Source organism: Dreissena polymorpha, chromosome 5 (genome assembly GCF_020536995.1).
Source record: "Dreissena polymorpha isolate Duluth1 chromosome 5, UMN_Dpol_1.0, whole genome shotgun sequence".
Classification (NCBI taxonomy): Eukaryota; Metazoa; Mollusca; class Bivalvia; order Myida; family Dreissenidae; genus Dreissena; species Dreissena polymorpha.
Genome location: NC_068359.1, coordinates 33,162,690 through 33,180,049, shown reverse-complemented (window position 1 = coordinate 33,180,049; position 17,360 = coordinate 33,162,690). Strand labels below are relative to the sequence as shown.

Below are 17,360 nucleotides of genomic sequence, written 5' to 3'. Positions count from 1 at the left end.
CAGTCGCGGCGACGCACGATATATTTAACACGATATATATCGCCTTTTGAGCTACCTACACAAGGGCGATATATCGAATTTTATATCGAAATTTGCGAATCTGAACAACTTTTTAATGTTGTCAATTTACCAAACGTTGGACGGCCCCTTTAACTGGTCGGCACACAAGAAATAAACGCGTAAGTAGACGGTTTTGTCGAGTATAAAGATGTTTGGATGGAAAGCTATCGAATAATGTGACAAACAAAGTAAAGATCGAGTTTTACGAGAATATTACAGAAAGGTAAATATTTAAAATGCTTAAAAATAAAGATACTTCAAAATATGTTTTTATATTTTGCATATGTTTACCATTATTGTACGAACATGCATACTTTAAATGTAATATTTACATATCTTCAATAGTGAATTTGTCGGTAGATCTAGCTTTAATGGATTTGAAAAAATAACGTATTTACAAGACTTCTGTTTAACATAAGAGTAAGCGAATTAAAATAAACGTATAGAATCTATGTCAACTCCTTATATTTTACTTACGCAAGCTAAACATCAACAGTAAAGGTAACCCTTTAACCCTTTCAGTGCGGGAACCGAATTTTGAAGGCCTTTGCAAACAGTTTGGATCCAGATGAGACGCCACAGAACGTGGCGTCTCATCAGGATCAAAACTGTTTGCTATTCTGGTAGTATTCTTTGAATAAAATCAAAGAAAATGCTAATTTTACAAATTCAGCAGACGACATTTTAGCAGACGACAAATTTCCCAGCATGCAAAGGGTTAATTGAACATTACTGCAGTGTTAACAGTCAGTCACTAACTGTGATATCAGTTGAAAAGGTTAAAAAGAAATTGTCCGACATCAAGACAGATGTCAGACAACAGGAAAGAAAAAGATTGAAAGAGACTCGGGCTACAGGAGGAGGTCCAGCCATTGCTGATCTCAAAGATTGGCAAGAAAAGGTAAAAATAATGATTAATATTTACATGTGTACATAATTAGCAGGACCTTTAATGGATAATACGTAATGCATACATACTCAGTAAATAAATGATGAAATGTCAAGACGTTTTTTTATTGTTTTACTTTTATAAATACTGCTATATGTACAAAAACATTGAAGAAAGTGGGATATATTAATTGATTTCTTTATTATATCTGTGTCATGTACCTGTAATATCTATGTTACTTCTTCATATTTTGTGTGTACAAATATTCGACAGACTGTACAGTATCATCTATTATAGTTGTTATGTTCATAAATGCCGCAGTTGGTTGGATCATAAAATTAAATCATTTGGTATGGAAACCACCCACCAAGCTGACGTGCACCGGAGGCGGGAATTTCAACCGGATCGCGTAGGAGAGGAGCGACTGACGCAGCCTCGGCGCTCACCTATTACTGTGTATAATTAAATATATTACGATGGACATAAAAAGGAATTGCAAAATAATACTAAGGCAGGAGTGCCCCGACGCACGAATGCAATTTGGTAATGTCGAAGCGCTTCATTTAGGGGCCTAATTTACATATTACACAAACAAAACGAAACTATAAAACAAACGTTTTCCTAAACGCTTATATTTAGACAAGACGGTATTTTCTTGCTCTTTTATTAATATGTAAACAAAACTACCAGAATTGTATCTCAATAATCAAAATAAACATAAACACACAGTTAAAGATAAATAAAAAAAGCAAATTGTGAGGCGAATAGACCATTTTCAGCACAGTCAATCACGCGACTCACATTACGTAAATTGACTACAATCAGTATACAACACTTCAATTTCCAATAAACAACAACACAGTATAGTTAGTTCATTCGTTTAGATGAATGGTCATGTGGAATTTTAGTTCAAACGGCTGTGAGTACGACTTCCCACACACTGAGCACGTGCACTGGCGGTCACGTGCGTGGGTTCTCCTCACGTGACTGTCATGCGCCGCGTGAGATGCAAATGCCTTCCCACAATGCTTGCACTGAAATAAACGAGAGCGCGTGTATAACTAAATACAACGATTTTGACTGAAAATGTGCGTAAATTAACTTACATTTTACAACCTGAATGACATGTGTTGATGAACGGAAAGTATGCGTTTAAAAATATTTTGTATTTTTGATGTTTAATTATGATTTTTTTCTTGATCAAATAATAATTATGATGTATCTTTGTTATATAAAAAGTTTATTGAAGAAAAATATGCAATAGTTACGCATCAGAGCAACACAGAGACTTGCGTAATGTCCGATGTACTACGATAATGCGAAAAGAATTTCAATTTTAACTTGATTTGATCAATATTAATAATTAATGTTAATGTAATATAATTTAAATGAGAATTCTATTTTTATAAAATACTCTGCTTAGATTCGCGACTTCTTTCTGCAATTTTTACAAAAAGGTTTTCAGGGACATTGTTTTTCTGTAAAAGAGCTTCATATTAGACTCACTCAGTTTACTCTTTAATAGATCCCTACAGATACTTGCCCCGTATTTCAGCTCCGGTCACCAATTGACATTGTGTCCAACTAAATACCGCTTATGACTCGTTTATGACACCCATCCGCGGATATGATTGAATATACCGAATATGAACAAATGAAGCATTTTGTGATGTGTTTTTTTATATAAAGAAAATCGTTGTATAAATAAAAATACGCGTAATATATTAATACTGTTTTTCATTTGTGTTTCTCCAAAGTTACACCGGCATATATCAACGACCGGCTAGAACACCGCTTTTAAGCTACACGCAAAATGTCAAGGGAAATTTTCAATTTTAGACAATTTTATCGTATTTAATTCACTTGTGTGTGTGTGTATTTTTCATTACATAATAATTTGTTCAATAAAGCATAGCAGAAACACATCAATATCGGAATAATTTCTTCATATTTGTTAATATCCGAGGATATGAGTCACATACGGTTTTTAGACGGACCTACTGTCCTTACTTTGAAAGGTTTCTCGCCGGAGTGTTGTCGGATGTGGGTCCGCAGGATGCTGGACGCTGTGAACGCTTTATTGCAGTACACACACTTGTACGGCCGCTCGCCGCTGTGCACCTGTGTTCAAACAAAAATTAGTTTAGACCTATTATATTTTAGTTCGATTGTATCAAAAGCCGAATGCTTATTGAAACTCTATCGAGTCTGTTTCCTTGGTAGAACCATTATTTGGTGTCTTTAGGGCGGATCATAAGAACGCTCTTAAAGTGGGGATTGAACCCGTGACCTCACGGTCGCTAGACGGACACCATATCCATTGCGCCACTGCGACCTCAAAACGATTTTACATATATATTTACTCTCACATAAATGTACTCTGAACGTATTACAACTAATTTTAAAATTGCACTTAGAATGTTTATCCAACGTTACTCTTTGGAACCTGTTGAGAGTATGATATCATCCCCAATTAGGTTAGCATGCGCATTGATTACATTAGTGATTTGGCTTTGGCGAATGTCTTGAACGGGTACGTGCAAATATTGAAATAAGTGTTTCTGATCGGATGGTCGCGAGTACCCACCCTCATGTGTTTGTTGAGACTGGAAGACTGGCTGAAGCTCTTGTTGCAGACGACACATTTGTGCGGCCGATGTTTCTCGTGCACGTGCAGAATGTGAATTCGCAGACGATCGCGCTTCTCGAATGATCTGAAAATGCGCACAAACGTTACATTATATATAATTCTATTATTATATGTTACAGATTTTTGACAGTGTTTGTTTAAGTTGAAAAGGCGGTTTTAACGCTAAAAAGAGCTGCATCGTTTTAACACCCCACACGCAAAACAAAACAACTGAAAAAGAAACCAGAGAACTTAACCCATTTATGCCTAGCGTCTAGAAAAAAATGCCTTGGCAAACAGCGTAGACCCAGATGAGACGCCACATGATTCGGCGTCTTATCAGGGTCTGCGCTATTTGCTAATAGGAATTTCTGTAAGAAATATTCTAAATATGGAAATAAATATACTAGACATCCCTAATTTTGGAAATACATTGATCCAATTTAGAAGGTGGGAGAGTCCACTAGAGCCATAAATGGTTTAATTTTTATACGCGTGGTCTTCAGATTAACCGAATCACCTTCGAGAAGTACACCATTCTGAGTTCATGCGAAAGTTAACACCGCGCAACAGAGTACCGTACCTCGTGCACAGGTGGCACGGGAACTTCCGGTCTCCCTGGTCGACACAGCGCGTGTACTTCAGGTGTTTGTCGCGATAGTAGCGGTAGGCGAACACCTTGCCGCACCTTTCACACTGGTAGCCCTCCGAGCCTGCGGTGGAATAAACGCACATATACTTGCATGGCGAATAATGTCCCTTTCATCATTTCAACAACTGCTGTATTTAAACTTCAATTATTCAGAAAATAAAACAGAAAATGTACACCATGTGGTGAAAGTTGCCTGTTTCAAAATGCTAGTTATTAGAAGCAAAGTCGTAATTGGTATAAATAAATGCTGATATTATGCTAAAACGCCATGTGTGAAAATTTGGAAGTTTATGAGGCCTTTCCGTGCCCGACACGGAGTTTTAAAGTTGAATTGATAGTTGCTGTTTTTCTTGGTATATCATTTTTGCTTTGATGTTTAATATCGGGATGATCTTGTTTTGCGTGTATACGTGTGTGAGTGGGGTGGGGTTGAGGTGTGGTGATGGGGGGGGGGGCAGGCCACATTGCTGAACATTAAGCTTCAAATCACTACTGGAAAGCCCACAAACACAATTTGGTTAACGTATGTGTACACCTACTCTCCGCCTCCTTTAACGAGTCATTTTCGGTCTTCTCTCTACGCGTAGCGGGCACGCCACCCATGAGCGGCTGGTAGGCGGCGTCCCCGTACCAGACCAGGAGTTCTCTCCCCTGTGGTATGTCCCGGCACGCCTCGTAAAACACGTCTCCCTCCACCTGCAGAACAAATTTTGACTATCGTTTTTATACATTGATAATAATCGTCTAATATGTAAATAATATTATTACATTTGGTCAAAACGAAAAAGTCACAACGAAAAATTACAAAACAGCGGAGAATTCTGAAAATTAGTGTATATTCGAGCACGTGTGTGCATCTTCCTTTTATCTTAACCCATTTATGCCTGATGGACTCTCCCATCCTTCTTAATCGGATCAATTTATTTCCAAAAGTATGGATGTATAGTATATTTATTTCTATATTTAGAATATTTCTTACAGAAATTCCTTTAAGCAAACAGCGCAGACCCTGATGAGACGCCGCACAATGCAGCGTCTCATCTGGGTCTACGCTGTTTGCCAAGGCCTTTTTTTCTAGACGCTAGGCATAAATGGGTTAAGGTCTTAACTATGTATTGTATGCGTAGCCTATTTGGACATATGTATCACGCCAACTCAGTAAAGAACAACGCGTTTTTTTTTGCAGCGAGCGATTCGGAATTCTTTTTCACGCACCTGCAATGCTACAAGATTCTGTTCCTGTGCAAATCTTGCGCAGTTCACCAAAGCCATCCAGTTGCCGGCGTTTCGTCGGCCGTCGATGAAATGACTCAGCTTTCCTTCCTAAAATAAACATCGGCGAGAAAATGTAGACGACGCCAAAAGTACACCACGCTTTTAAACATGAAAAACGATCATTTAATTAATGTATTACCTCGCCATATAGATTCGCTTTCGGTCTGAGTGTTCATATAAGTATATTGAATATTTGGAAAGATATGGAAAAGACTTAATGATAAAATTTTCGTAGACACATCAAAGTCCTTTTAAAAACAATTCATAGGTGTTCACCTCCCACATAGAACTGTTTTCTTCCGGTGGCTTCATCTCACCGGCGTTGATGACGCGCCCTTTGAACGGACCAAACTTGGTTCCCTTTTCAATGAGCGGCTTGTTGCAAAACACGCCGTAATGCGGCACGCCAGCAACCAGCGTCTGGCGGATAACCAAACCTGTCGAAGCAAAAACAATGGATATCTTTTTTAAAATGACACAGTTATATATGTTATATTCTGCTACGAGATTGATATTACAACTGCTATATATCAAATACGGACTTCAGAAGGACAAAAATTATCCTTCATCCTTCAATTATATATTTTTCAGTGTATATTTATGTGTATTGATGGCATGACTAAAACAAATAAGTTGATGTTTTCTACTCGTTTCGTGGCACGCACCTCCTTTAAAGTTTGTTTGGTCCCCACTTATCTTCCGGTAGCTTAAGTGAATGTTTGGTTCCCACTTACCTTCCGCTAGCTCAATAATATGTTTGGTTCCCACTTGCCTACGGGTAGCTCAAGTGTATGGTTGGTTCCCAATTACCTTCCGGTAGCTCAATAGTATATTTGGTTCCCACTTACCTTCCGGTAGCTAAAAGTTTGCTTGGTTACCACTTACCTTCCGATAGCTCAATAGTATGTTTGGTTCCCACTTACATTCCGCTAGCTTAAGATAATGTTTGGTTCCCACTAACCTTCTGGTAGCTCAAGTGTATGTTTGGTTCCCATGCGCTCCTCGCCTTTCTCCTCCCGCCGCTGCGCCCGGGGGCTCGATTTCTGGGTGACTGCCGACGACGACGGAGGGGTGGAGCTGCATCGGTCGCTTAGTATCCTATCTATACCTGAAAAGGACACGGGTTTGTACATGTACGTCTTCGAATAAACGTACGGTGTGCGCGGCATAAAAGATATCGATCTTTATAAATGCGATGATGTATAATTATGTCGCCGATCTACTGTATTTATTGAACGAAATCATGGGGTTTGTTTGTCAGACGGATGCATTCTCTATAGCAATTTTATTTTCTTATATATGTTAGAGATAATTGTAGGTATAACTGTTATTATAAATACAACACTTTTTTTTTAATAATAATAATAATAACAACAACAACATTTATTTCAGCAATAAAGCTTACAATAAAGCCTCCAGCCGACAATAGTGGATATATAAATAATTCTGGTAGAACACATATTTTTACCAAGTTTCGTGAAGATCGGACAATAATTGTGGGCTCTAGAGTGTTAACAAAGTTTATATCAATATTAGGAAAAATGACTCGCCCCTTTCGGCCATAGTTTGCAGCGAACCGAAACAATTTTCGAACTCGTCAAAGATATCAATAGGCGGAAAGCTTCTGACCAAGTTAAATGGAGATCGGACTGTAAACAAACGTTAACAATGCAACTGTTGACGCCGCACGACGCACGACGGACAAAAGATTATCACAAAAGCTCGCCGTGAGCACAAAAAGCTAATATATTTAATAAATGATTTACACAAAGTAATAAATTGTGTGATAAAGTTCCCATAGTACCGTTCAATGCACGAGAATAACTAATAATATACGTTTTCTTTTAAATATGTATTACAGATAATTGTATGAAAGACACAAACACGTACATATAAATCCTATACATTTAAGACAAAAGCACATATTTATCATGTACTGTATAGCAATATTTTGTTTATAATAGACAAGATGGGTATAATAGCAAGTCTATGGCTCCATATGTTTGTGATGAGTAAAATCTATGGTCGATTAACCACTTTTAAGTTCTTTCCTTAAATTGTTTGCGTAGTATATACTTGGCTTGCACCTTTTATTATGTGTGGTCAGGTGAATTTTATATGATGTTAACGTGGGCCATCTGCAATAGTAAGGTTTTAAATAAATAGTGGACACAACAGCAGCAGAAGTAAATCATTTTCCAATCATACACGTAATCTTCGCATTAACCCATTTATGCCTAGTGGACTCTCCCATCCTTCTAAATTGGATCAATTTATTTCCCAAATTAGGGATGTGTAGTTTATTTATTTCTATATTTATCACAGAAATTCCTTTAAGCAAACAGCGCAGACCCTGATGAGACGCCGAACAATGCGGCGTCTCATCTGGTTCTACGCTGTTTGCCAAGGCCTTTTTTCTAGACGCTAGGCATAAATGGGTTAAGCATGACAAACAACAGTCTTATTAAAAGACTTGTTTTTGTAGAACTCGTTACAAACAATAACAACAATAATGCGGGTTATTTATATGTGTTAAAATGCCTACTACGATACGGGTACCCCTCAGCTCGTTTGCAGTTTGTTCGCCATATAACCGTTTCCGTTCTACATATGCGTTACAAACATACGCGCCTCGCTCTGGGAAAACCGGGCTTAATGCGTGTGCTTTGGGTGTTGAGTCCGCACCGGCTAATCTGGGACTACACTTAAAGCCAATGATTGGATTTTCGTTCAGGAGACACTTCCTTTAATCTAAAAATGCCGTTTTAGCTAAAAGAGTCGTCCCTGATAAGAATTGCTGGACTGCACAGGCTATTCTGAGAAGATACTTAACGCATTTGCAATTTGCCATAGCGTGGCTCGTATGTGTTCTCAATAATATAATGTGGCGGCCGAGATATGCGGCGTTAAACATGACAAGAATGGTGTTTGTTTTATTAATTATAACTTAAGTTCGTTGCTTTTTATGTGCGTTTGATTTTACTACAGCTTGTTCTGTATGTGACTTCATTGATGCACCATGCAATTTTCGTTTCATGTAAAAACTCGCACATCTGGTTTATTTTAATTGATAGAGAGTAAAATTACGATGAGCTTTAGTTGAAATGTTATTGCTCAAATTAATGCTATAAAGTGACTAAACCAGTTTGTTCTATTCAGTAGATTGTACTTGAAATGCTGGTGGAGACTTAAACCACACCAAATGAATAAACTTAAGCCGTGTCTGACGGTAGTGCTGGTACTTTTTCTCCCCATACCTTATTTTAAAGCTGTGTTTAATGCATTGCAAAAAAAAATATAAGAACATAACTATGGTTAATTCGGTATCAACGTATAGATACATTTTTGTCATATTCGATAATTAACATAAATTGTCCATCCTTACAAAATTATGGTGTTTTTTCTCTCCAAATAATCGCTACATCGTGTAAATAATGTTTAGTGTTCATTACCAATGGAAACGTTTCAATCCAACAGCAACTGCGTTTATATTATCGAATTGCGCATATATTCACCCATTGAATTCTTACGGTCTTTTATGCATATTGCCTCAACGCGATTTTGAAATACACGCCGTCGTTTAACTGCGATTTAACGGCGATTTTATGCTGTAATTAATCTAAAAATGAAACATGTTTTAATTATGTACGTAGTTTATTTTTTAATAAGGTCTTTTACTTAATTATGTTGTTTTTATTGTAAAGATAGAGACAAAACAGTTTTGGTTGCCTTAATTCCGCTTGAACTGCTTTCCTTTTTAACACGTCGTACTGTCTATAACTGAATTTCAAAAATAAATAAATAAACAGATGTGTTTGTGAAATACTATGTCCCCCCAAATATTTGACCTTTGATCTTGAATGATGACCTTGACCTTTCACCACTCAAAATGTGCAGCTCCATGAGATACGCATGCATGCCAAATATCAAGTTGCTATCTTCAATATTGCAAAATGTATGGCCAATATTAAAGTTTGACGCAAACCAACAAACCAACAGACAGAGCAAAAACAATATGTCCCCAAGTTTAGACTGGGGGACATAATAAAACCGGAATACGCGTGCGTGGGATGACAATGTGGCTAGGTAAGGGCACCACCGTACCATTTACGAGATTTTACAAATAATAAAAACACCAGCTGCTTTATGTAACATGCTGTCCGTACGTCGTGTGGCATTGTACCACTGCCCGGTCTCATGTACTTGAATCGGTTGTTGAAGAGCTACTCGTCCGAACAGACGCAAAAGCTCAAGGAGTCAATATTTGGAGATAATTCAAGCTTCTGGTCGGCGCACACCAGCACCGCGAACGAAATAGATCATACTCATAAGAAAGTTCAAAGATCGGCTACTGCTCGTTATTGTCACTTCCGAGTGACTGCTGCCGTAATAACACTTGAAAATAATTCAATTCTTAAATGACTGCACTCAATCGCAACACAGTGTTTATTTAACGATAAATAAGATTATATTGCCCCTTCTGAGCGCTATTGAAGTAATATAATCGCATCAGTGTTTTTTTCTGAAGAGCAATTGTCATCTAATAAAGCAAGCAAAATCCAATCAAAATACTCTCCGGTGTTGGAGACGTATTTCGATTATTGTATTACGAGTGCGCAGGCGTAAACACGTGCTTTAAGACTGACCAATGGCAGCCACTTGTTGGTGACAAGTTTGCTAACCGGGTTAGTAAACGAACCGATTTCTGTAACTTTACTCACCAACGCGATAAATCCTATCATGGATCCATTCAATTAGGAAATATCAGATACATAACCGATTAGTAAACGATGCTAACAAGATGCCACATCAACTGCGAACATTTCGCTGCCGTCTTTGGAGAGTGGACTATACATATTTCTGAGTTCGCGATGAATATTCTCACTGTGTTTGATGTTTTTGGCTTTATTCAGTTTGGTTGAAACTGGTCTGATTTTTTTAACGTTTTCTGGTGAACTTGTTCTCATTTTATTTGAATGAAAAGGCAATTCAATCATAGCTACAATTTTATGCCAAAACCAGCCCATTTAATCCGTCTTACCTAACACTTATAAAAAAATTCTAACAGTAACTTAAAGCAACACTACTTATTTGGCATAGTAAACTTAAGTATAAATAAGAAACATATTTTATCTATGCCAATTACAATATATATGGTGGTTGCAAAATAGAAATCCGTCTTTTTTTGCGCTTTAAAACTTAAAAATAATCGCGTTTGTCGAAATTTACGTTTACGCCTAGAAATCCTACTTTCGGTTTTAAAAGCGGTATCGTTTAAAAATAAATAAATTACTTGCTAACTAAATGTTGGGTATAGATTTAATGACAATTCTGCACATTTGAAATTGCATCTATATGTATTGAATAACATAATATTATTAACATGTATTTTATTTCAAGGTGTGTGGCTTTAATATTGGATGGCTTTTGAAAAATAATTTTTCCGCGCTGTGTTAAAAACCGGGCGACAACAGCTTCCGCCTGGACTGGATTTTTACTTAGTTTAAACGAAAAAATCATAAAATCAAAAAGTAAAAAAATCATAAAATCGGAAAGTAGAGTGGACTTCACTATCTAATTAGGGACGATACTTTGCGCAATGCATTAAGCCCGAATTTCCCAGAGCGCGACTTATTCTATCTTTTTCTTATTATGCTTTTTCTACGCAACCCTTAATTCAGTTAATTTACTGTATTTCCTCATTTGAATTGGATCTATCAAATAGATATGGATCTGCTTATTCACAAAACATTTAATTTAGTCTACCATAGTCGCGTGCGGCATTATGTACAAACGTATCTTTATTTCTTATCTCTACAATAAATGTTTTATTTTCACAATGTATATCTAAAATTCAAATGATAAAAGAGCGCCGCCATATTTGCCCGAAGTGTATTTATTTTGCGGATTTCTTATAACAATTATCCGTCGCGCAAGGGGTAGGTATATTTTACGGATTAACTGCGGGTATCGCGATCTCTCCGTGTTGACTTATGAACGCGTTATTTCAATAAAATCTAATAAAACACAGTTGATCTTTAGGTTTCGGATTGTAATCCTATCGGAATTAGTGCTCCCAGAAGCGTGCTTTATTCTATGACTAATGTTATTTTTTCATAACTTAGCGAAAGCATAATATTTACCGACCATTCTCCCGGCATTATTCGGAAGCATAGTTGACCGGCGGTAAAGATGTAAAACTGATAATTGAATTACAATGATAAAGTACTAATTTGGGATTATTAGCGGCTTTTATAAACAGAACATGTACGTGCGACATTCTTCTTTGTAAGAAAAAAATACCATGCTTTAATTGATATCCTAAACTTGACCACGTCAGTTTCGGAGTTGACCTAATGTAAGAAAAATATTGAATATAAATTTCGTCTATCATTTCAATACCTAAGCAATGGGGATTTAGTCGTTTCACGGTTTGAGAACTTTGCTTTCAAATGTTTTCCATTGGGGTTCAAAGTTTGATACACTCTTTTGGAAATGGTAGCTTCAATTGATTCATTTGCACTTCTTATCATATTCGCATATATTTATGTATAGGCGTTATTTGATTGAACACATTATATTTCCTGCATGCATATTCGCGACCTTTGCATGTAGATGTAGCAATCATCCTGTGATATATGTTGATCAAATGCAGTCATATCTGTTGACAGTTGCAGTTGTTAATGTCAATGTCAATAATGAAATTCGGCAAATATTAAAGGGGCCTTTTCACAGATTTTGGCATGTTTTGAAGTTTGTTACTAAATGCTTTATATTGATAAATGTAAACATTAGATCTGAAAAGCTACAAATCAAGAATAAAATTTAAAAAAAGAAGAAAAAAAGTAAACCTCAGCAGGGCTCGAACCACTGACCCCTGGAGTTCTGGAGTAAAAAGTCTACGACCTAGACAACTCGGCTATCCTTCCAGATACAATGACAAACGTATTTTATACTCTATATAAGTAATCCTCGTAGTTTCAAAAAATATATCGACAACAACAGAACTCTCCAAATTATTAATTCGTTTCGAGTTGCAACGCTTTATAATGTTCAGGTTTTTAAATCGTCAAAATATGCATATAATGGCTATTTTAGATCATGGTTAATGTTCAGTATTACTGTTTCCTCACAAATATCATACCTAAAACGAAAATTTGCGAATATGAAACAACTTTTTCAATTTTGTTAATTTACCCAAACGTGAAAAGGCCCCTTTAAAAGTTAACTCAACTTTTCTATTTGTAAAACGATATCTCCAAGACTTGTAAGTCGGTAAGGTGCTTCAAAAACAAGAATTTTTCAACGTTTACGTGTCATAAACAATTTCAGAAGTTTGTTTTCAGGGACTAAGATCAATCTTCATGGGACGCCTCTCGAATCGCAGACTAGTAAATTACCCTCGTTCTGTGAAAACTGGTTTTAATGCATATTCGTGAAGTGTTATCCAAGATTAGTCTGTGCAATCCGCACAGGCCAATCACGGGCGACACTGTCCGCCTTATGGAATTTTTAGTTGAAAGGAAGTCTTTTCTTAATGAAAATTCAGTTAAGGCGGAAAGCGTCGTCCCTGATTAGCCTGCGCGAACGCCACCGGCTTATATGGGATGACACTATTCGCATGTGTAATAAGCCCAGATTGCACCGAACGAGACTCAAATGTTGCCCTCGACGCACGGCCTACGACCACCAACACTCTACCTGGCTCGTAATTGGCATTTGCTTTGTAACGTATAGTGGTAGTCGCTGTGTCGGAATCATTGTGCTCGTCACGTAATGTAAGGATACAATTAACAGACAAGATTGAAGATCGGTGCTAGATTAAATAACGCTTTATGAGAAAGCTTTTAATTCGTATTTGTTTTTGCAAACGTTAAATATGTCACTATCTTTACTTAGATCTCGGTGTGAGTCGAATGTTTAACTTATTTTCGCGATAGTCGTTATTAACGTTTGTGTAACCACTCGTGAGTTTCGTGCTGATCTCTGGAACAAGTGAAACCGTACCTCTTGTAAACGTTTAGCAAACATTTAAATAGCTCGTTCCAAACACTTTTCGGCGATGAGCTAAATAGATAGAACCCTGCAGTATTTGTTTTTCCTGAAGTAAATGTTCTATTTTTGATAATTTCACTATTTATGAAGTGGTGTCACATAACACCCGGGAGCGGGCTGTATCACCGCCATTCACGATAATTTCCCTGTTTACATTAGTTTTGGGGCACTAATTATATACGAAAGACACCTGTTCAACAAAAACGGCTACATTAGCGGGCGAGAGGCCGATTGTCTTTTTAAAACGTATTTTAAATAATTACTTTACTTACTTGAAGCAAACTTTACATACATTCGCCGTCGACAATCATGGAATCACAAGCGTGATTTGTATTCAGATTTAGTTGTAATGAAAGAAAGTTCCAACACCCCAATCAACCATTTATAAGCGTGCATTAAATATCTGTTGTATTCACTACAGTAACTTTGGTTTTGTTTCAGCTGCCAACTTGTAAGTACCCGGTATTTAAGTTTAATTTTATTTATTTTGAATAAGGAAGATCTAAGACCGGAACGTGTACAACATGTACTAGTGGCCGTTCTTAAAGGGAGCAGGGGTGGAGATTTACATGTTGTCATTAGTTTGTATACTGATTTAAATAATGACGTAAAGCATTTAACATACTCGATTAAATTGAACATTTGAACACCGATACTATTATTTAGAAATTATTTAATTCAAAATTCATTTTAATTTATCAGAGTTGCAATCGGACAGTAATTAACCATAAAAATTGTGAAGCACCGGGCTGGTTAAATTCGGAAAGTTCTGGTTTGGAATGCATATAATCTTACCATAGCTCAAGTCCCCTGATTTGATCCCAGTCGAGGCGTTCTTTGTATTGTCTTCTGGGGCGGTTTTCGTGTACTCGTAAAGCGCCAAGTCGACGTCTTGATGACTGAATGGGACAGCAGGATTTAAATATGATGACGTGCTTGCCGGCGAAATGTTGTTCCGACGTTGCACAGAGTACATGCCGGGTACCATCGGGATGTGAGGAACAGGTGGAATACCGCGCGCATGATTGTACGCATGCGCACTCATCAGCGGAAATAGCCCGAGATGCAGCAAAGGGAACGCAGGGTGATGTGAGGGGAATCTAAGTCCTTCAAATGAAAACCTGTTAGCCAAAAATATACATTATATCACTTGAACGGCTCTGTCGTATTCAATACCGAAAATCTACCCATTTTAAAGGGACCATTTCACAGATTTTGGCAGATATTGAAGTTTGTCATTAAATGCTTTATATTGATTAATGTAGACATTGGATCTAAAGCTCCAGTAAAAACAAGAGTAAAAATAAAGAAAGAAAAAAGTAACCCTCAACCGGGCTCGAACCACAGACCTCTTGAGTAAAAGTCTAACGCTAAGACCACCCGGCCATCCTTGCTCATACAATGAGTAATGTATGTTATACTTTATACATGTATAAGCAATCCTCGTAGTGTCACGACATATAACGACAACAACAGAACTCTCCAAATTATTCAATCGTTTCGCGTTGCAACTCTTTATAATTTTCAGGTTATTAAATCGTCAAACGATGCATATAATGGATATTTTAGAGCATGGTAAATGTACAGTATTACTGTTTCCTCACAAAAATTAAGAAAGTAATACAATTAAGCTGTGGGTACAATGACAAGAGACATTTATGCTGTTGTTTTTACGGAGAAAAATATATACAGATAGACTAATTGATGTTTAAATTATAATTTTTCTTCACCGTATTGCACGCATTTAATATATACTGTTATATGGCCGAGAGCCAAAACTATGTACGTATATGTTCAGTATCTAACCAAAATATTCTTAATTATAACAAAATTATTCGTGAACAGCTACAAAACAATGCGCGTTCGTTGACAGAGGCTATTTTATGGGGTTATAGTACACATACATGCACTATTGTTCGCGCATATGCGCATATGTTTTTTTTAAAATATTATATGGAATATATTCTTGAATAATAATTTATTAAAATAAAATAAAGTCTCATACATTTATTGGTATTTGTTTCAGCCAGTCGAATAAAGTTGGCGTCTCTGGATTCGTGTTTATTTATATTTAAAATACATAATTTATTATATAAAATTATAGCACTTCATATTTATAAAAAAATGTTTGCATAACCTGCACAGCTTGTATGTAAAATCACTACAATTCAAAATCTTCTACATTTAAAATATATGACATTTAACATGTATATATTTTGCACCAGCTCATACACACATATCATGCATAAGTGAGTATCTGCATGCTGATATGAATTTATTATAATATAAAAAATAAATTACTTATAAAATATATCTAATAAATGAACAACGCGTACCCGGATATAGCGGTGAACGGCGCCCGGAGTCTGTCCTGAAACATCTGCAGCACTTCCGGTTGCATTTTTTGATGAAATATAATGTCACTCAAGAAAACTGTTTAATAATTGTATAGCTCCCTTGTAGTTTTTTGCCTAACAATATTAATTTAAAACACGATTTTTTTTTATAAAAATGTTTATTAAGGATTAATAAATAAATACTTTTTCAATTATTCATTTGTAACTTCATATATTGTTATTTTAATATTTTGAATGCTCAAATCACATTTCTTTTTTCATGTTAACAACGGAACTCTCATTTTAAATTAATTTTTCTACTTTTTATACGCTGTTGCCAATCCAAGTAAAGGAGTTTTGAGTTTCGAAAATATGATATTCGATGTGGCAATTAATGCTGTAATGATCTTCATATTTCTATTTGCTAAAGCGCGCATTGATTGGAGAGGGTAAACTAATTATTTGTTCAACAGTTTAACATATCGCCGCCCATTTCAGTTCGGCAGTTAATATTTGCTCGGAGCATGCGCTGTGCTGGAATCGTTAGAGATCGTGAAATGAAAACATTGTTCTTTCTCGACACATAGTTACCCACGTAACAGGGTTGTGCCAACCAGACATCGGGACTTTGACAGGCTCTCATTTTCATGCGACTGTCTATGTATATTTGAATATTTGTCTTATTCGGTAAATATAAAATAGATTGTGAGGCAAAAGTCAGTTTTCATATTCTATTCTTAAAGATATATTTATCATTTTTAAGATAAACATGAAACAGTATTTATTACATGTATATTAAATCTTCAAATGTTTTTGGCGGCTTTTCATGTTTCAATTAACTATAGGCTTATTTTTGCTAAATTTCAAATGCCTGTAAATAAAATAAACATGAAATACCTTTATATTAAATTTATGTTAAATGTTTAACAAAAAAATTGAATTCTCCTATAGTTCCGCTTCTTTCCAATACAGTCGCTCTTAAGCTGCATACGTCACTAACGTTAAACAAGTTTTTGGTAATATATCGGGGAATTGTTTATTTGTGTATACATATATGTTTTATTGAATTAATATGCTTTATGATGGCATTCGCTCATAATGTTACGTTGACTTCATGATGCTTTTAATACGCTTTACATTTGCGTTAGTGTTTGTTACTTGTTCGCTTGCATATTGATACTGTATGTATGACGTTTATTACCGCGAGGGGAGCGAAAGCACATTAATCGTGCTTGATAAATCCACTAATCCCACTTCTCCTTAAGCCGTTCTAAAAATGTTTTTCATATTTTACATTACTCAAAACTACTGCGCTCCGTTGGGGGTGCATGGCGGTGTGATTTTTGCGTGCCCCATTGTAAATATTAAGTCAATTCTCTTTGAGACAACTTTCAAAATTAGTCACATTCCTAGCATTTAAGCGAGTGTTGTATGCATGAACTCGAACAGTTGGACGAACATTTA

At 36.3% G+C, this 17,360-nt stretch overlaps 1 protein-coding gene across 1 annotated transcript; it reads right to left on the bottom strand.

Annotated features, from left to right (window-relative positions):
* Positions 1-1,615: 1,615 nt before the first annotated feature.
* LOC127882389 (PR domain zinc finger protein 14-like) lies at positions 1,616-16,259 on the bottom strand. Its single transcript, XM_052430988.1, has 10 exons — positions 15,897-16,259; positions 14,356-14,681; positions 6,467-6,613; positions 5,782-5,942; positions 5,446-5,553; positions 4,770-4,926; positions 4,162-4,291; positions 3,537-3,663; positions 2,960-3,070; positions 1,616-1,983 (listed from the first exon to the last, which is right to left on the bottom strand). The coding sequence occupies exons 1-10, from the start codon at positions 15,959-15,961 to the stop codon at positions 1,822-1,824; spliced, it is 1,494 nt and encodes a 497-aa protein (XP_052286948.1). The 5' UTR covers positions 15,962-16,259; the 3' UTR covers positions 1,616-1,821.
* Between the last annotated feature and the right edge of the window lie 1,101 nt (positions 16,260-17,360).